The sequence below is a fragment of the Peromyscus californicus genome, unplaced genomic scaffold (assembly GCF_007827085.1).
Source record: "Peromyscus californicus insignis strain IS unplaced genomic scaffold, ASM782708v3 Scaffold_4__1_contigs__length_199733344, whole genome shotgun sequence".
In the NCBI taxonomy this organism is placed as follows: Eukaryota; Metazoa; Chordata; class Mammalia; order Rodentia; family Cricetidae; genus Peromyscus; species Peromyscus californicus.
Window position 1 is genome coordinate 170,828,331 of NW_026294562.1, and position 22,498 is coordinate 170,850,828.

Genomic DNA, 22,498 nt, shown 5'->3' on the forward strand with positions numbered 1-22,498 from the left:
AAAATCCAGAGAATCATCAAATCATTCCTCAAAATCCGTTCTTTACAAAATTGAAAAATCTAAAATAAATGTTCATTTTTTCTGGATTGGTACCATATACCAAAATTACCTCAAAACCAGATAAACAATTTAAATATAGCTATTACACTCAAGAAACTAGAAACAGTCATTAAATTTCCCAATCAGAAAAAGCCCAGGACCAAAATTCAACTAGATTTTCAAAGCAGAGCTAATACCCATATTCTTTAAATTGTTCCACATAACAGAAACAGAAGGAACATTTCCAAACTCCTTTTACAAGGCTACAGTCACCCTGATACGCAAACCACACAAAGATGCAACAAAGAAAGAGAATTGCACACCAATCTCCCTCATGAACATTGATGCAAAAATTCTCAATAAAATCTGGCAAATTGAATTGAAGAAGGGAGTATATATATATATATATATATATATCCACCACAATCAAGTAGGCTTAACACAGATATGCAAGGATGGTTCAAAATACATAAATCTGTCAATGCAATCCACCATATAAACAAACTGAAAGAAAAAACCCACATGATCATCTCATTAAAAGGTGAAAAAGCCTTTGACAAAATCCAACACCCTCTTCATGACAAAGGTCTTGGGGTAATCAGGAATACATGGAACATTCCTTAATGTAATACAGGCAATTTACAGCAGTCTGACAGCCAACATCAAATTAAATGGAGAGAAACACAAAGCGATTCCACTAAAATCAGGAAGAAGACAAGGCTGTCCCCTCTCCCCATATTTATTCAATATAGTACTCGAAGTTCTAAGTAGAGCAATAAGACAAAAACTAAAATCAGGGGGATACAAATTGGAAAGGAAGAAGTCAAACTTTCCCTATTTGCAGAAGATACGATAGTATGCATAAGTGAACCGGAATTTCTACCAGAAAACTCCTACAGCTGATAAACACCTTCCCACTTTGCTGGCGGAAGACTGATTGGGTGAGTTGAAGTGTGAGGATCTTAGCAAGTGTCCTTTTCACCTCCCTGTGTTTCTAGGTTAGTTCTCCCTCTTCTTTCCAATCTTCGAATTCCATTAACTTCATTGAGGCAATCATGTAAATCTGTGGGAATGTTAGACAGGGCGATTGCAATTTTGTGTGTAGAATATCCAGCGTTTCCATCTTATTCTCAGGGTCTCAGTTGTGGCAGCCATGAATAAGTGGTCTCTTGTGGCTGTGACCTAAGTGACAGAAGGCCCAGGCTATTGACTCTCATTGTACCATGTCCTCTGCAGAGACCATGGTTTCTGCAGTGGGGTAGGACAGCAAGGCAGACTCTGTAAGACCCCAAATCCCTCTGCTTGGTGACTGTAGGGAACTCAGCCTCAAACTTGTAGAAACACTGTTGGAACTGCACTGCCATCTAAGACATGCCTCCTTCTCTGCCTCCACAGAGATCATATCTGCATGTGTCCTGAGGGCTATCCCAGGCTCACCGTCACAAGTATATTCCTCCACTAATAACTTGCTTGTCTCAGCCCTTCATGGTCACATCCTGGAGGATGAAATCTAGTAAATTACCAGGTTTAGAAAGTTTGCATCAGACACCCCCCTCATTTTTTCTCTCCCATTTTTATTTAGTAGCTATGTTAAAGTGGTTTCACCTTGTGTATAACATGTGTCTCCCCACACTCCTTATGTATCAATGCTGTCCTCACCTCTTCACTCGTTGTTGTGACCATTTGGGGTTCAAACCTCACCAGTCTGCTCAAGAGTGATTATTAATGCTAATGTTGACCAAGGTGGTATGGTATTTATGATGTGGCTGGCCCTGTATTTGTATCTGGTTTCATCTATAGGATGAGTCTGTCACATAGAAATTACTTCCATTCAGAGGATGAAAAACTGGAGCTTAAAGTGGTTTTCAAAAAGTACTTAAATCTGTATGGTTAATCAGAGATAGACCTGGCTACCTGACTTCAAGGCTAACACTAGTGGTAGGAATAATTGCAGCAACATTTTTTCTTTCTCTGTGTGTGGTATTTTGCCAAAAAGGTTACTTGATTATTATATTAAGTCTTTAAAAACTACTATGAGGCAGGTGAAGGATGTGCTATAACCTAGCACCCTAGCATCAGAGGCTGAGGCAGGATGATTGTGATTTTGAGACAAGTTTGGGTTATATAAAGAGACCCCTGTCCCCTAAAATGTTCCCTCAAGCTAGTAGATGGAGAAAACTAAAGATGAGAATGAAGATAAACAAAACAGAGTCTAGAGTAACTGCAAAGAAAGCTGATGCACCAAATGTTGGTTCTTCAAAAATGATTAACAACATTAGCAAACTTTTCCCAAATGAATTTTTTTTTTTTCGAGACAGGGTTTCTCTGTGTAGCTTTGCGCCTTTCCTGGAACTCGCTTTGGAGTCCAGGCTGGCCTCGAACTCACAGAGATCCACCTGGCTCTGCCTCCCGAGTGCTGGGATTATAGGCGTGCGCCACCACCGCCCGGCTCCCAAATGAATTTTTAAAAAATGAGGTGGATATTAATACAATTTGAGATCTCACCATCCATTCTCAAGAATATGTAGATTTTCAAGAGCACTCAGTAGTTATATGCTAACTGTTGTGTGGCCTAGATGCAATGGACAAATTCCTACAAACATAGATTCTTTAGAGATGGAAGGGTGAAAGAAACCAAATGGAATAGCTGTATAACCAATAAGATTGAATCAACAAAAACATTGACAAAATTTCACAGACTTTGATACGAAAAAAAAAAAAAAACACTGAAACTGGATGGAAGTTCAGTTTAGTGTAACAAAGGCCACACATGGAAACCCACAGCCAACATCATATGCAGTAGGGAGTCTGACAGCTTTCTCTTTAAGATCAGGAAGAACACAGGATGCTGCTGTGACCACTTCTGTTCAAGAGACCTTTAGAAGTGCTACACAGAGCCTTAGGCTAGACAATGAAATGAAGGTGCCCAATTATGAGGTGCTAAATATATCTGTAGATGAGAGGAACTTGTTCATAGAAAATCCTGAACATTCTACAGAAAGATCTCAGAACTAAATGAGCAAAATTTGTTGGCTATTGCAATGAAAAAGCCCAAGTGAGCTGTATTTCTGTATACTACTATTGACCATGAACAATTTGTTTTTTGTTTTTCCTGGCAGTAGTGGAGCTTGAACCTACAGCCTCATTCATGCCCAGCAAGTGTTCAGCCCCTGAGCAATAAATAGTCCCAGCCATAACAGTGAACAACTGGAAAAGAAATGAAGAAAGTATTTATTTGTGAAAGCACCAAAAAGAATAAAATACTTAGAATTAAATCTACCAAGGAGATAAAAGACTTGCACTCAGAAAACTACCAAATAAGAGATGATGAAAGAAGACAAGAAATGACAGCCATTGGGGTTGATGGGTTGGAGACTTAATCTCATTATTACTGTTGTTCTGCAGTACTGGGATTGAAGCCAGGGCTTTGTGCATGGTAAGCAATGCACTACCACTGAGCTATACTCTAAGTTCTGTCTTGTAATTTTTATTTAGAAACAGGATATCACTAAATTAATCAGGCTGGCCTTGAATTGGTTGTAGTAGGCACTTTTAGAACTTGGTACTCCTGCCTCAACTTCTTGAGTGGCTGGAACTTTTTTTAATAGATGACAATATCCCTGAATGTACTCTATCAGTTCTATGCATATCAGATCAAAACCCCAGTGGCATTTGCACAGAAATAGCAAAGTCCATTCTAGCTGTTCTGAAACTCACTATATAGATCAAGCTGGCCTCAAACTGCTTGTCTCTGTTCCAAAGAGCTGGGGTTAGAGGCAAGCATCACCATAAATGGCCTTAAAAGTATCTTGAAAAAAACAAGAATAAAATTGCAGGTCATCCCCCATGATTTCATAATTTTAGTACAAAGCTGCAACAATCAAAATAGTCTACTGCTGACAGAAAGGCAGACATACAGATCAGTAATATAGAATTGGAAAGCCCAGAACTGCTCATGCACACTGGCCATGATTAAATTAAAGATTAGTTGAAATGATCAATATGTGTATTCATGGGGCACAGTTTTGCATATATATTACCATGTATGTCAGATATGCACAGTTGGCATATCCAGCATTTCATCTGTCACTTTTTATGTTTGTTAAAGCATACATTTCTGCTGGCTCTTTTGAATTAATTGGTGTGAAACAGAGTTGTCCTATTGAGTTACAGAACATGGAAGGCATTCTTGCTGTCCATCTGACCCTCTGTGTCCAGATGTGTTTTGATCAGGCTGCTAAGACTGCACAATGTTGGAAGTAAAATCAGTTAAGCAAGGGATGTTAGGAAGATGTAATATCCAGGTAAAAGAATGAAGTTAAACCTTCACCTAACAACATACACAAATCAACTCTACATGGATCAAAGACCTAACATGGATCAGAGCTGAAAGTCATCAGACTTTTAGGAGACCAGATGAAAGCATCTTGAAATTGATTTCAAATGTTGTCTTTGTTATGATGACAGATGCATCATATGGGCCTTTTGGCTGCTTATATGTCTCTACACCACATGCATGTTTTCTACCTGAGGAGGACAGAAGAGGGTGTTGAATTCCTTGGAACTTCAGTTACAGACAGTAACAAGTTACCATGTGGGTCCTGGGAATTGATCCCCTGTCCTTTGGAAGAGCTGCTAGGGCTCTTAACTATTGAGCTATCTCTCCATGCATTTGGTTTATGGGACTGGAGAGATAGCTCAATAGTTAAGAATCAAATACACACACACACATCACATACACACACACACAGAGATACTACTACTACTACTACTACTACTACTACTACTACTACTACTGCTACATACCACAAAAAACAGATATCAGAAAAATGGAGTCTTGTGCAAGGAGCATGAGGATAAGTAACTCAGTATATGGGCCACCAAAATGGCTCAGTTGCGAAGAGTGCCTGCTGTGCTCCCTCACAGTACCTACCCCCAACTGCCACACAGATAGCTATAAATGCACAAACAATGTGGGCCAGTGCGATGGCTTACCAGATAAAGGGCTTGCTCACCTACCTTAGTTCAATTCTCTATCCCCAGAAACTGGCCCCCACAAATTGTCTTATGACCTCCACACACTAGAGGGGAACAACCATGCAAAATGAATACATAGGCAAATGTAGTAAGAAACTCAATACAGGTCCTTTCTATCTATGAATTTTATATTTATGGATCAAAACCTTGGAAACAAACTACTTGGAAAAGTATGTCTGGGATGAAAAGTGTATTGTTTCCTCCTATCTTTGTGCTGTATTCAACAGAATAAGACTAGGGTCTATGCAGTATTCATATTAGGTATTGGAAATAATCTAAAGAAAATTTGATTGTGTGGTATGGGATATAGCGGAACATGAATATATTACTAGATTCTGAGTGTGGTCTGTGTGTCTGACTCAGACCCTAAACTCTTAATCACTTTGCATTTCTATTTGCTATATTAACATCTATTGTTGTTATTATTGTCCGGGTCTCACAATGTAATCTGGACTGTCCTTGTGCTTCTTTTTTTATTAAGAGATTTTCTATTCATTTCACAAACCAAACACATATTCCCCTTTCCTCATTCCCCCAGCCCACCAGTGTTCCCACCCCATACACCCCTATTCCCAACTCCTCCAAGGCAATGTCTCCCATGGGGAGTCAGCAGAGCCTAGTCCATTCAGTTGAGTGGCCTTGTACTTCTATGCCTCCTGCTTCATGTTCTCTCTTTTGACACAGGGTCTCACTATGTAGCTCTGACTAACCTAAAACTGGTATAAGACCAGGGTGGTTGGGAACTCATAGAGATCCAACTGTCTCTGCCTCTGGGGGTTAAAGGCATGAAGCACTGTGCTCACCTTGCTTGGTGTGTTATCATGAGATTAACATGCATCCATCACCAAGCTGGCTGTATTTGTATCTTGAGCCATGTTTTTCTCCTTGTGACTTTGACCCATTCTGCACTCTGTTAATAAAGAAACTGCTCCCACCCCCAAAGCTATGGAGTAAAAAGGGAGGAGAGGTCACTCACCTGTTATGTCCACCTGGATGGTGTCACTCCTCTTGGAACTGACTTGATTGGATACTTCACACTGATAGTCCCCGGAATGCGAACTCCTGGCAGGGACTATTTCGAGGGTGCTGTTGTTCGGGGACAGCCTCATCTCATTCGTGATCCTCAGACTCTGGCCTTTGAAGAGCCAATGGATTGAGATCCCAGTGTCGTTTGACAAGCACTTCAGGATCACAGAGGTCAGGCCTTTGACTGTGGTGTTGGTGAATTGGATGGAGGGTTTAATCACTGGTTCTGTGAATAAACAGTGGAGGGGACCAGCTGAGAGTCCTTCACCCTCAGAGATCTCAGCCAGCTCCCAGGGTACATACAATGAAGGGGCCCTCTGCAAGATCACATGTTTAAGATATAGTCTGTGAAGAAAGAGCTGAGTCTTACTCCTATGAAGATGACCCACAGTGACCCTGATTCAGGGTATTTGTGTTGATTCCACACTGGCAGCCTCTCCAGCACACATGTCCAGAAATCTCAGTGGGGGAGGAATATTTCCCAATGATATTTGTGTAAATTCTTGCTCACATTTTCTGTGAGTGTGAACAGTCAGATTCTGCCTTTATGAAATAACCTTTTAATTTTTATTAAAAAATTAGTCATAGGTTTAAGATGGCCTAGCTAAACTTAGCAGTGTTAAAGGCTAGAACTCAGGACTGGGAGAATTCCCTTAATGAAGAATTTCTTTTTGTAGAAAAATTGTATTTCCTGCCCCAATGGATATGGATTAAAAACAAAAGAGTAGAAGTGAATAGTCACAGTGCTGACCACAGCCTGCCACTCTAATGCTCAGTACTGATATTTTTTGGGACAGGGTCTCACTGATCAGGTCTGGCTAGCTTGGGACTTGCTATGTAGACCAGGCTGCCTCAAGGTCACACTATCTACCTGCCTCTTCCTCCTCAGTGTTGGCATCAAAGGTGTGCACAACCATGATCAGCTGATATTTGTTTTTTGAACCTTGAGAAGAGTAAGCAAAAGAACGTCATCAACTGTCAGAGACATAGTTCACCCTGACTCAGAACAGGGCTCTCAGGTACCTTCTCAACCCACTCTTTCCATCCCATGGAGTCAGAACTGAGCCTGCCACCCCACCCATGAGACAGGAGCAGACCTGGGAGCAGAGGTGTAGTCCCCATCTGTGGGGAATATTCTCCTCCAATTTGGAGAATAAGAATGTGAGCAAAGTTGAAAGCCCTGGGTGTACCTTGTAGGTCATGGAGATCATAAAATGAAAATGGAGGGGACAGTAAAGCTTGTGTTAGGCACAGACAGAATTCTTGACCTTGAGGCTCTCCTAACCATGCAAAGTCCCTCACATAACTGAAGACTTTCCAAGACTGGGAAAACCTCCTCCTCTCTTTGCAAGCTCCATCCCTATCGGCCAGGAACCAAAGAACTGGGAGGCCATTAGACATGGGGATGGAGCAGGAGGCTTGGGGGAAGACTGAGTTTTGCTTGTTCCCATAGTCCTGGGCTGGAAATTAAATGCTTCTGCACCTTCGCAGAAAGCCAAAAGGCTCCACTCCTAACCTGGTACTGATATTTCAGAGATCCACTTAGTAAGGACTATATTGTTTTTGATTGTGTTCTTACTGAGGACAGTGACAGTTATAGACCAGGAAGGTATAAGATCCACTCTTACTAGTATTGATGTTGGGAATATAGTGCTCTTGGGAGGATGACTGGAGCTCTTCATTTACAAACCAAGAGTACTGTGCAGGTGGGTTAGCATCTGTGTGGCAGGAGATGTGAGGTTTCTCCTTGAATGGGAATGAATATTTGAGGGGGATATGATCTGGACATCAGGACCAACTGGAGAAAATAGAATAAAATCACACATGATGTCAGCAGAGGGAAGGGGAAATCCTAGTCGGTAGAAGGACATAGTATCTCTTTGAGCTGTGCTTTTACCTTAGTTGAGCAGGTCCTACCCAGAGCTGGGGTGCAGATTAGCAGAAGAGTACTTATTCAGCATGCACAAGCCCCGATCTATCTTAAGCACAACACACAAACATCCCACTGCACACTCATGTGTGCACTGAGACTGAGTCTGACTTGTCCCCTGTCTCCATCACCCTGAGTCTCTCTAGGCAGAAGTCCCTGCAGCCCATTCAAGCTCAATGCTGGGCCTGTCCACATATGTTTTGGCTGTACAGGATGCCCTGGCAGCCTAGGAATCTGTGTGGTAGGTCTGTGTCATGAACCCAAGGGGACTGGGACCGAGCATGGTATAGCTCTAGCCCTCTGTATTTAGGCAGTTAGGGCCAGGATGAAACAGAAAATACTTACAGGTGATGTTCAGAGAGAATGGGTCACTTGGGGAGGCATTCACTGGGTTCCAGGTTCACATTCATAGGGTCCTGTGTCAGTCCTCACAACACTGAGTAATGTGAGAGTCCTGTTGTCCTCAGACAGCTTCAGCCTGTCCTCTTTTGAGAGTCTGTGGTCATTTATCCTCCACAGGTAGGCTGTATTCTGAGTCTCAGGCTCACACATTAATGCTACTGAGTCCTCACCCTTCATGGGATTGGAATTGTTGGTTGTGAGGTTGAGCTTGGGTAGCAGTGCTATGCTGACCACAGAGAGATGATTGTCATGTGTGGTACTTCTGATTTTTGCAAAGTCCTCTTATGACCAGAGACAGTCTCTTAACTTCCAGCCTGCCCAGATCCTTAAAGAATCAGGTAGGAAGCAAATTAGAGGCAGGTGGAGTGGCTGGGTGCTCAGAGATAATGGGGCCTCCTGTGCTGTGTATGGGAGCAGAAAAGACTTTCTCATGAGTGAACTGGGCTGCAGTGTTTGGTGATGGTCAGACTCAAGACTTGGAATCAGAGACCTCATTTTATCTCCTGGTCCTCACTGACCCATTGCCTGCCTTGAGATACAAGGTTCAGGTCTCTCCAGCTACACTGACTTCCCCTACTGTGTGTAGACCAAAGCCCTCCCAGCCTTTGCTGTTCAGGACTGTCCTACAGATAGGTTATGATTAAGCTTCCCTGAGAAACCTAACAGCCTGTCCGAGATCTCACAAGGCTCAGGATCTGCCTGACATTTAGTTCAGGCTGGGCCACAGTTGGGCTATTCTTGTCAGGTGTTTGATGTTGATTGACATGAATCTGGTAGCCCTATAAGAGTCCCAAATCTATGAAATGATCTAGAGGAGTGAAGGTCACCTAGTAGGTCTTCATGGTGGGGAGGCTGGAGATGTTATGTGGACTAATAGCTTGTGCCACTGATGGCCTATGTGACCCTGACTCAACCACTGTGTTTCCTGTCTAAGTTTCCCTATAATAGGACACATGGTAAATGATCATTGCTAGGTCTGTAAAATAACCTTAAATGTGAACAATGACCTGACCTTCCACCAAGCAGTGTCTACTAGTATTTGCCTGCAGGAAATAATCCCTGGACTGTGGTGGGAGAGATGGCTCAGTGATTAAGAACACTGGCTGCACTCCGGGGAGGAGCTGCCCAACTTGGCCCCAGGTTCTGGCCATCAGGCAGGACCCCACCCCCACATCCACTGGGAAGGTTTCCCTTTTCCAAGACCCCAGGCATACCCTGTAATCTACGTGCCCTGCCCCCACACCCATAGACCCAAGACCCCAGCCACTGCCTGAGACTCAGAGACCAGCCCCCAGCTCCCATCTGGCCCAGAGCTTCTGTCAGGACCAGAGAGAGACTTCCTGAATCTGTCAGCTCTGTCTGGACCAAGAGTGCTGATAAGGCCAAGAACAAATCCATAAGGAGATGGGCAGACATCAAGGCAGAAGTACATACAACAAAATAAAGAGCAATACAGCATCACCAGAACCTAGGCCTCCTCCAACAGCTAGACCTGAACATCACAAAATGGAAGAAGCAGAAGAAAGCAACCTTATGAATAACATCATGAAGATGCTAGAGGCTTATAAAGAAAAAAATCCAAAATGAATTGGAGGAACAAACAAAAAATGGGAAGAACGCTACAAAAAAAACTAGAGGAAAGGACAAATAAAGCAAAGAAAACAATAAATCCCTGAAAAAAAATCATGAAAAAGCAAAAGAACACATGAGGGAAACAGTCCAAGATCTGAAAAGGGAAATAGAAACAATGAAGAAGACACAAACAGGGAATGCTGGAAATAGAAAATCTGAGTAAACGAACAGGAACTTCAGATGCAAGTATAACCAACAGAATGCAAGAGATGGAAGAGAGAATCTCTGGTGTTGAAGATACAGTAGAAGAAATAGATCCAACAGTCAAAGAAAACACTAAAGCCAACAAAGTCATGACCCAAAATGTCCAAGAAATTTGGGACACCATGAACAGACCAAACCTACAAATAATAGGGATAGAGGAAGGAGAAAAATACCAACTCAAAGGCACAGAAAATATATATTCAACAAGATCATAGAAGAAAACTTTCCCAACTTAAAGAAGGAAATGCCTATGAAGGTACAGGAAGCCTATAGAACACCAAACAGAGTAGACCCCCCAAAATAGTCGCCTCACCACATAATAATTAAACAACTAAATCTACAGAATAAAGAAAGAATATTAACAACAGCAAAGGAAAAAGGCCAAGTGACTTAAAAAGGCAAATCCATCAGAATAACACCCGATTTCTCAATGGAGACATTGAAAGCCAGAAAGACCTGGACAGATGTAATGCAGACACTAAGAGACCATGGATGCCAGCCTAGACTAGTATACCCAGCAAAACTTTCAGTCATCATAGACGGAGTGAACAACACATTTCAAGACAAAGCCAGATTTAAACAATACTTATCCACAAACCCAGCCATACAGAAAGTACTAGAAGGAAAATTCCAACCTAAGGAAGTCAGATACACCCTCGAAAACACAGGCAATAGATAACACCACAGCAGTAAACCCCAAAGAAGAGAAGTACTCACACACTACCACCAAAAAAATAACAGGAATAAACAATCACTGGTCATTAATATTCCTTAATATCAATGGACTTAATTCATCTATAAAAAGACACAGGCTAACAAGAATGGATATGGAAGCAGGACCCATCTTTCTGCTGCATACAAGAAACACACCTCAAATTCAAAGATAGACACTACCTAAGAATGAAAGGCTGGGAAAAGACTTTTCAATCAAATGTTTTTAAGAAGCAGGTGGGTGTAGCCATCCTAATATCCAGCAAAATAGACTTCAAACTAAAATCAATCAAAAGAGATCAAGAAGGGCTTTACATACTCATCACAAGAAAAATCCACCAAGTTGAAGCTTCAATTCTGAACATTTGTGCCGCAAATACAAGGGCACCCACATATGTAAAAGAAAATTAGTAAAGCTTAAATCACATATAAAACCCAACACATTAATAGTGGGAGACTTCAACACCCCACTTTCACCACTGGACAAATATTCCAAATCGAAACTTAACAGAGAAAAAAAGGACTTAACAGATGTTATGACTCAAATGGACTTAATCAATATCAATAGAACATTCCATCCTAACAAAAAAGAATATATCTTCTTCTCAGCACCCCATGGGACCTTCTCTAAAACTGACCACAAACTTGGCCACAAAGCAAATCTCAACAGATACAAAACAATTGGAATAACCTACTGTGTTCTATCAGACCACCATGGTTTAAAGTTAGCTTTCAACAACAACAAAAACTACAGAAAGCCTACAATCTCATGGAAACTGAATAATGCTCAACTGAATCACCAATGGGTTAAGGAAGAAATAAAGAAAGAAATTAAAGACTTCCTAGAGATCAATGAAAATGAATACACAACATACGCAAACTCATGGGACACTATGAAAGCACTGCTAAGAGGGAAATTCATAGCACTAAATGCCCACATAAAGAAGTTGGAGATATCTCACACTAGTGAATTAACAGCACATCTGAAAGCTCTAGAACAAGAAGAAGCAAAGTTTCCCAGGAAGAATAGATGCCAGGAAATTACCAAATTGGTAGCTGAAATCAATAAAATAGAAACAAAGAGAACAATACAAAAAATTAATGAAACAAAGAGTTGGTTCTTTGAGAAAATCAACAAGATAGATAAGCCCTTATGCAAACTAACCAAAAGACAGAGAGAGAGAGCATCCAAATTAACAAAATCACAAATGAAAAGGGAGACATAACAACAGACAGTGAGGAAATCCAGAGAATCATCAGGTCATACTTCAAAAACTTGTACTCCAAAAAATTGGAAAATCTAAAAGAAATGGATAATTTTCTGGATAGGTACCACATACCTAAGTTAAATCAAGACCAGGTAAACTATTTAAATAGTCCAATAACCCCTATGGAAATAGAATCAGTCATTAAAATCTCCCAACCAAAAAAAGCCCAGGACCAGATGTCTTCAATGCAGAATTGTACCAGATCTTCAAAGAAGAGTTAATACCAACACTCTTTAAATTGTTCCACATAATAGAAGCAGAAGGAACTTTACCAAACTCCTACAAGGCTACAATTACCCTGATTCCTAAACCAAACAAAGATGCAACAAAGAAAGAGAACTACAGACCAATCTCCCTCATGGACATTGATGCAAAAATACTCAATAAAATACTGGCAAACAGACTCCAAGAACACATCAAAACAATTATCCACCATGACCAAGTAGGCTTCATCCCAGGGATGCAAGAGTGGTTCAACATACGAAAGTCCATCAATCTAATACACCATATAAACAAACTCAAAGAAAAAAAAACACATGATCATCTCACCAGATGCAGAAAAGGCATTTGACAAAATCCAACACCCCTTCATGATAAAGGTCTTGGAGCGATCAGGAATACAGGGAACATACCTAAACATAATAAAGGCAATTTACAGCAAGCCAACAACCATCAAATTAAATGGAGAGAAACTCAAAGCGATTCCACTAAAATCAGGAACAAGGCAAGGCTGTCCACTCTCTCCATACTTATTCAATATAGTACTTGAAGTTCTAGTCAGAGCAATAAGACAATATAAGGAGATTAAGGGAATACAAATTGGAAAGTAAGAAGTCAAGCTTTCCCTATTTGCAGATGATATGATAGTATACATGAGTGACCCCAAAAATTCAACCAAGGATCTCATACAGCTTATAAACACCATCAGCAACATAGCAAGATACAAGATCAACTCAAAAAAATCAGTAGTCCTCCTTTATACAGTTGAAAAACAGGCTAAGAAGGAAATCAGAGATACATCACCCTTTACAATAGCCACAAATGATATAAAATACCTTGGGGTAACCTTAACTAAGCAAGTGAAAGACCTGTATGACAAGAACTTTAAGTCCCTGAAAAAAGAAATTGAAGAAGATGTCAGAAAATGAAAAGATCTCCCATGCTCATGGATGGGCAGGATTAACATAGTAAAAATGGCAATCTTACCAAAAGCAATCTCCAGATTCAATGCAATCCCCATCAAAATACCAACACAATTCTTCACAGACCTGGAAAGAATAATACTCCACTTCATATGGAAAAACAAAAAACCCAGGATAACCAAAAGAATCCTGCACAATAAAACAAACTATGGAGGCATCACGATCCCTGACCTCAAGGTCTACTATAGAGCTACAGTAATAAAAACAGCTTGGTACTGGCATAAAAACTGACATGTGGACTAATGGAATCAAATTGAAGACCCTGACATTAATCCACACACCTATGAACATATAATTTTTGACAAAGAAGCCAAAACTGTACAATAGTAAAAAGAAAGCATCTTCAACAAATGGTGCTGATATAACTGGATGTCAACCTGTAGAAGGCTGCAAATAGATCCATATCTATCACCGTGCACAAAACATAAGTCCGAGTCTGAACCCGATAGAAGAGAAAGTAGAAAGTAGTCTTGAATGCATTGACATAGGAGATCACTTCCTAAATATAACACCAGTAGCACAGAAACTGAGAGAAACAATCAACCAATGGGACCTCTTGAAACTGAGCAGCTTTTGTAGAGCAAAGGACATGGTCAACAAGACAAAATGACAGCCTACAGAATGGGAAAAGGTCTTCACCAACCCAATATCTGACAGAGGGCTGATATCCAGTATATATAAAGAACTGAAGAAATTAGATATCAAAATGCCCAACAGTCCAATTAAGAAATGGGCTATAGAACTAAACAGAGAATTCTCAACAGAGGAAGTTCAAATGGCTGAAAGACATTTAAGGAATTGCTCAACATTCCTAATCATCAGGGAAATGCAAATGAAAATGAATCTGAGATACCACCTTACACCTGTCAGAATGGCTAAAATCAAAAACACTGAAGACAGCTTATGCTGGAGAAGATGTGGAGCAAGGGGAACTCTCCTCCACTGCTGGTGGGAATGCAAACTTGTACAGCCACTTTGGAAATCAATATGGCGCTTTCTTAGAAAATTGGGAATCCATCTCCCCCAAGATCCAGCTATACCACTCTTGGGCATATACCCAAGTCATGCTCAATCATACTACAAGGGCACTTGCTCAGCTATGTTCATATCAGCATTGTTTGTAATAGCCAGAACCTAGAAACAACCTAGATGACCTTCAACTGAAGAATGGATAAAGAAAATGTGGTACATATACACAATGGAGTACTACTCAGCAGAGAAAAACAATGACATCATGAGGTTTGCAGACAAATGGATGGATCTAGAAAAAATCATCCTGAGTGAGGTAACCCAGACTCAGAAAGACAAACATGTACTCACTCATAGGAGGATACTAGATGTAAAACAAAGACGACTAGACTGCTACTCACAACTTCAGAGAGGCTACCTAGAAAACAAGACCCTAAGAAAGACACAGGGACCACCCAATGACAGAGAAATGGATGAGATTTACAAGAACAACCTGGACATGAGTGGGGGTAATGAAGGGCAAGTTTCAAGGGAAAGAGAGCTTAGGGGAGCGGGAGATCCCAGCTAGATCAAGAACAGAGAGGCAAAACAAGGAATAAGAGACCATGACAAATGAAGACCACATGAGAATAGGAAGAAGCAAAGTACTAGAGAGGTCCCCAGAAATCCACAAAGATACCTCCACAATAGACTACTGGCAATGGTGGAGAGAAAGCCTGAACTGACCTACTCTGGTGATAGGATGGCCAAACACCCTAACTGGCATGCTAGAAATCTCATCCAATGACTGAAGGAAGTGGATGCAAAGATCTACAGCCAGGCTCCAGGTGAAGCTCCAGGAGTCCAATTGGCAAGAAAGAGGAGGGATTATATGAGCAAGAATTGTTGAGACCAAGATTGGAGAAAGCACAGGGACAAATAGCCAAACTAATGGAAACACATGAACTATGAACAAATAGCTGAGGAGTCCCCAACTAGATCAGGCCCTCTGGATAAGTGAGACAGTTGATTAGCTTGAACTGTTTAGCAGGCACCCAGGCAGTGGGACCGGGACTTGTCCTTAGTGCATGAGCTGGCTGTTTGGAACCTGGGGTTTATGCAGGGACACTTTGCTCAGCCTGGGAGGAGGGGACTGGACCTGCCTGGATTGAATCTGCCAGGTTGAGGTGAATCCCCAGGGGATTCTTTGCCCTGGAGGAGATGGGAATGGGGGGTGGGATGGGGGAAAGAGGGGGAAATGACAGGGGAATCCATGGCTGATACGTAGAATTAAATTAAATTATTAAATACAAAAAAAGAACAACAAAAAAAAGAAAAGCAGCTGAGCAAGTTGTGGGAGCAAGCCAGGAACTTTTCCTATGGTTCCTGCCTGCACTTCCCTCAATGACACACCCTGATCAAGAAGTTTAAGCTGAATAAACCCCTAACTACCAAGTTGGTTTGGGTTGTGGCATTTCATCACAGTTACTGGAAAGCTAACTAGAACAACACATAAAGTAATGCTATGGTAGCCAGGCACATGCCTTTGACCCCAGCACTTGGGAGGCAGAGGCAGGCAGATTTCTGAGAGTTCAAGGCCAGTCTGGTCTACGGAGTGAGATCCAGGACAGGCACCAAAACTACACGAGAAACCCTATCTGGAAAAAAACCAAAAAAAAAAAAAAAAAAAAAAAAAGAAAAAGGAAAGAAAAGAAAAGAAATTCTATGGGGTCACGTGTAGTGGCACATGAACTCTCTGTGAGTTCCACACAGACTCGTCTACAAAGTGAGTTCCAAGACAACCAGGGCTACACAGAGAAACCCTGTCTTGAAAAACCAAAAGTGAAAAAAAGAAAAAAGAAATGCATATTGGCCAGGTATGGTGGTGCACACATTAAATCCCAGTACTCTGGGAATTCCAGGCTGTCCAGTCAGGAGTATATAGTGAGACTCTGTCTCACAACCAAAAAACAAAAACATGCTTAACACCAGTAGTCATTGTAAAAATGCACATGATTGGCTGACCTAAACTGTACGTTCTCTAAGGATAAGTCATATGTAACTTATAAACTATAAAAGAGAGCTATTAGGATACAAGTTAAAGCTTGATCATCTTATAAATGATCAAATTCTCTATACAAAACTATGTTTGGAAACAGGCTAAGTATGCTGAATATTAATAGAATAAATTTCTTACTTTACCCATGACATTTTAAAAATGTTTAAGCTTCCCACTTTGAACTATGCCATGCCTCTTACTGCCAGGGTTTAGTGAAATTATACTCTGAGATCATTTAGAATATATTTCCATTTACCAGGTCTAAATATAATTTGCCTTGCTATCCAATTTTCAATAAAAGATAGCTCACCAAACAGATTTCAAAAGACTTTTACTGTTTCCTCATTAAAAGAAATTCACTTTACATTGACTGTTCTCAATAATCAATCACCTATGTCTCCTGACTAATTAAATACATAAATGCTTTTGGATGTAATGTTTTTATAAGGGTATGAAAGTTTAGATATAGAGACTGTTTAGGAAAGTTAAAAATAACTTATGATATATGAATTGTCAGTTATTGGGATAGACAAATATAACATATAAACATCTAAATATGGTATAAATGATACCCACATCTCAGTAAATAACCTAGAGATACTGAAGATGTATACTTAATTTAGATCTATGGATAAAGTTTTTCTTGAGATCTGAGATATATAGGCTTTAGAAGTATACTTATATATGCATTAATACAGTACTCTACAGATGTCCTCCAGAAAAGACCTGCGGCTAATAAAGGCCATAGCTTCTCCATTGTACAATGTATAATAATTGTCCAAGGAATGATTGATCCTGACTTTACTGGGAAAATTAAGATTATTGTAAACCTCCTACAAAAACAATTCAGAATCTACAGGGCAGTGCCTAAGGGAGCTGCCAGTTTGGATTCAAGTTTTATGGTCTTCTGGGTTCAGGAAATTAAATATTCCAGACCAACTAAACCCTTAAAATACAGGGAAAGAAAATAATTGATTTGCTAGATATAAGCATAGACACTTCTTGCATTTCAGGAAATGGTTGGCCAAGTACTTAAGACAACTATTACTCCTTCATCTCTTATTGGTCTAGGTCAAGCTAACCAAAAGCTCAGAAATATTAAAATGGTCAGATAGATAATATTATGGCATATTCTGCCCAAAGGTCATCCCCTTCATACCTAACACTCTGTGGGGAAGAGACATGCTGCAATTAATTTGTGTATCATTAATCTCTGCTATGGACTAATATCAGCTCAAATGCTAGAGATGAGTGTTTAACTTTAAAGAACTTGGGTAAACAAACAAAAGGCATAATTGAGCCCATTATTCTAGAAATTATAAATGATAGACATGGCCTAGGGTATCAAAATTTACCCAAGGGGACACTGTTGACTGCTGACCCCACTACTTGGAAATCTGATGCTCCTATGTGGGTTAAGTATTGGACTTTGAATGCTCAGAGAATTGTAGCTGCTACTTGTCTGGTGGAAGAGAAGCTTAAAAATAGGGCATATAAAGCCTCCCACCAGCCCTTGAGTCACCCCAATATTTGTTGGTTAGAAAAAAATCAGGCTTACAGGCTTTTACAAGACCTTAAAAAATTAAATGAACTTTATTGGAACCAAGGGGAGCTTCACAATCTAGTTTGCCATCTCCCACTGCCACCCCTAGAATTCAAAATATAATTGTCATAGACTTACAAGATTGCTTCTTCACCATTCCTCCTCACCCTATGGATCATCAGCCTTTCACTTTTAGCTTGCCTTCTAACCTGACACAATGGAAGTCAAAAGCTGACATGCAGAGCAGGAAATATGTGTTCTGTTTATCCAGAACTCATTGATTGAGCTGAGTTCCTCATCATATATACAGATTAACTATCAGAACTAACTGTAGATTATAGTTTCCTCACAGTCCCCCAAACCAATCATAATATGTATGTATATATGTGTATATTTTAATACATTTATTGCACAGGTGATGTTATATTCATATCAAACTATAAAACTTATGAGTCTGTGAGACTGCAGCTGTTCCCTGAAACAGAGCCCACCAGCACCTGATCAGACTAAGAAGTGAGTATCCTAAGAAGTCTTTATCCTCATACTCGAACACCCCAGCTCCTAGGATTTGGGCCCAGGGTCACAACCCTGTACCCCCACACCACTGCCCATTGCAGACACAGTTACAGGCCAGTTGGCAGGCAGACTTCCTGCAGACAGGTCAGATTACCACCAACCCCCATCAGACCTTGTAACCCAAAAGTCCAACCTCCCCTAAATCCAACCCACCCTCCAAGACTGCAACTGTTCCCTCCAAAAGAGCCTGCCAGCACTTGATTGGATTAAGAGGTAAATCCTTGTCTACATGGGGCCCAGGGACACAAACATGTGTGCCCACACCACCACCCATTGCAGTCCCAGTCTCAAGCCAATAGGCAGGCCTCCTGCAGACAGGTCAGACTACCACCATGCCCCACCAGACCCTGTAACTCAAAACCCCCACCTCCTTAATTCTCACCCAACCTCCCAGACTGCAACTGTTCCCTGAGACAGAGCCTGCTAGCACCCGATTGGATAAGAGGTGAGTCTTTATCCTCATACCCAAACACATCAATTCCTAGGCTTTAGGCCCTGGGGCATATGCCTGCACCCTCACACCACCACCCATTGCAATCCCAGTTTCAGGCCAGTCAGCAAGCAGACCTATTACAGACAGGTCAGACTACCACCATTCCCCATCAGACCCTGTAACCCACAAGCTCCACTCTGTAGTGGTATAATTTCCTTAGTTACGGTAAGGGATAAGTTAGATATGAAACCTTAGACTCACAAATATAAGATAGATAGGATATCTTCTTTAATTTTTCCAAATATAAATAGACTAGATATTATAAATAAACTAGATATTATAACTGTAATTCTTGCTTGATAATTGTTTTGCTTGTTATATGTTAAAGTTAAAACCTTCCTTTTGAAAATAAAGGGGGGGGGGAAGTTCTGTGGATGATTGATTGATAAATAAAACTGCTTGGCCAGTAGCCAGGCAGGAAGTATAGGTGGGGCAAAGAAAGAAGAGAAGTCTGGGAAGTGGAAGGCTGGAGGGAGGAGATGCCAGCCTGTCATCCAAGGAGCAGCATGTAAAGGCAGCAGGTAAAGCCACGGAACATGTGATGACATATAGATGAACAGAAATAGGCTGACTTTAAGTGTAAGAGTTAGACAATGGTGGGCCTGAGCTAATGGCTGAGCAGTTTAATTAATATGAGCTTCTCAGTCATTATTTTATAAGTTGTTGTGGAGTCTGTGGTGTTGGGCAAGACTGGAGAAATCTCCAGCTACACCACCCCTCCCAACACACCCATGTGCTGAGATTGCAGCTACTTCCTGAGACAGAGCCCATGAGCGCAAGTTGGACTAAGAGCTACTCCCTGAGACAAAGAGTCCATCAGTACCAATTAGACCAAGAGCTCCCACTGGACCAAGAGTATCCATCAGACCAAGAGAGGCTCTCTCAGACACAGACACACCCCTTGAGACAAAGAGTCCATCAGCACTGTTTAGACCAACAGCTCCCACTTGACCAAGAGTATCGATCACACCAAGAGAGGTTCTCTCAGACACAGACACCACTTGCACCAAGTGGAGAAAGAGATAGGGATGTGCCAGTGCAAAAATACAGTCAACAACATAAAAACCATATAGCTCAGTCAGAACCTACATCAGCAAGACCTGGACATACCAACACAGAAGAAACAGAAGAAATCGACCTTAAAAATGACCTTAAGAACATGATAGAGATCTTTAAAGAGGAAATGAAAAAATTCCTTAAAGAATTAAAGGAAAAGTCAAACAAAAAATGGGAAGAAATCAGTAAATCCCTTAAAGAAAGCCAAGAGAAATCAATTAAACAAGTGAGGGAAACAGTTCAAGATTTGAAAACTGAAATCTAGACAATAAAGAAGACACAAACTGAGGGAATGTGGGAAGTGGAAAATATGAGTAAATGAACAGGAACTACAGATGCAAGCATAACCAACAGAATGCAAGAGATGGAAGAGCAGATCTCTGGTATTGAAGATACAATAGAGGAAACAGATTCATCAGTCAAAGAAAACACTAAAGCCAACAAAGTCATGACACAAAATATCCAAAAAATTTGGGACACCATGAAAAGACCAAACATAGGAATAATAGGGATAGAAGAAGGAAAAGAATACCAACTCAAGGGCCGAAAAATTATATTCAACAAAATCATAGAAGAAAACTTGCACAACCTAAAGAAGGAAATGCCTATAAAGAAACAAGAAGCTTCCCGAACACCAAATAGACTGGATCAAAAAAAAAGTCCCCTCACCACATAATAATCAAACCACTAAACATACAGAATAAAGAAAAAATATTAAGAGCTGCAAAAGAAAAAGGCCAAGTAACATATAAAGGCAGACCCATAAGAATAACACCTGACTTCTCAATGGAGACTCTAAAAGCCAGAAGGCCCTGTTATGCAGGCAATAAGAGACCATGGATGCCAACACAAACTATTATACCCAGCAAAACTCTCAATCAAAATAGATGGAGTAAACAAAATATTCCATGATAAAAACAGATTTAAACAATACCTTTCCACAAATCGAGCCCCACAGAAAGCACTAGAAGGAAAAATCCAACCTAAGGAAGTTAGATACACCCATGAAAACACAGGCAATAGATAGTCCCACACCAACAAATACCAAAGAAGGAAAACATACAACACTACCACCAAACAATAAGAGGAATTAACAATCCCTGGTCATTCATATCAATGGTCTCAATTCACCTATAAAAAGATACATGCTAACATAATAGATACAAAAACAAGATGCATCCTTATGTTGCATATAAGAAACACACCTCAATTTCAAAGATAGACACTACCTCAGAATAAAAGGCAGGGAAAAAACTATCCAACCAAATGGATTTAAGAAGTAAGCTGGTGTAGCTATCCTAATATCCAACAAAATAGACTTCAAATTATAATCAATCGAAAGAGATCAGGAAAGACATTACATATTTACACAGGGAAAATGTGAAAAGATGACATCTCAATTCTGAATATTTATGCCCCAAATACAAGGGCACCTACATTCATAAAAGAAACATTACTAAAGCTTAAATCACACATCAAACCCCATACACTAGTAGTGGGAGACTTCAGCACCTCACTCTCACCAATGGACAGTTCTGCCAGACAGAAACTTAGCAGAGAAATAAGGGAACTAAGAGACATTATGACTCAAATGGACTTAATAGGTATCTACAGAATATCCCACCCTAACATAAGAGAATAAACCTTCTTCTCAGAACCCCATGAAACCTTCTCTAAAATCAACTACATGCTTGGTCACAAAGCAAATCTCAACAGATACAAAAAATGAAACAACTTCCTGTATCTTATCAGACCACCATGACTTAAAGTTAGATTTCAACAACAACAAAATTTACAGAAAGCCTAAATCTCATGAAAACTGAATAATGCCCAATTGAATCACCAATGGGTCAAGGAAGAAATAAAGTAAGAAATTAAAGATTTCCTAGATTTCAATGAAAACAAATGTACAACCTAGCTAAATTTATGAGAGAGTATGAAAGCAGTGTTAAGAGGAAAATTCATGGCACTAAATGCCCCCATAAAGAAGTTGGAGAATTCTCACACTAGTGACTTAACAGCACTCCTGAAAGCTCTAGAACAAAAAGAAGCAAATTCACCAAGGAGAAATAGATGACAGGAAATAATCAAATTGAGGCCAGACATCAATAAAACAGAAACAAAGCAAACATTACAAAGAATCAATGAAACAAAGAGTTGGTTCTTGGAGAAAATCAACAAGATAGACAAACCCTTATCCAAATTAACCAAAAAGAAGAAAGAGAGCATCCAAATTAATAAAATCACAAATGAAAAGGGAGACATAACAACAGACAGTGAGGAAATCCAGAGAATCATCAGGTCATACTTCAAAAACTTGTACTCCATAAAATTGAAAAATCTGAAAGAAATGGATGATTTTCTGGATAGGT

General features: G+C 40.3%; 1 protein-coding gene across 1 annotated transcript in view; it reads right to left on the reverse strand.

Moving 5' to 3' along the window:
- LOC128124073 (carcinoembryonic antigen-related cell adhesion molecule 1-like) overlaps positions 1-22,498 on the reverse strand; it is a 64,153-nt gene that overhangs the window by 23,679 nt on the left and 17,976 nt on the right. Inside the window, 3 exon segments of the mRNA XM_052760305.1 lie at positions 7,838-7,900; positions 8,378-8,431; positions 8,434-8,655. Of these exon segments, the coding sequence (XP_052616265.1) occupies positions 7,838-7,900; positions 8,378-8,431; positions 8,434-8,655 (339 nt within the window).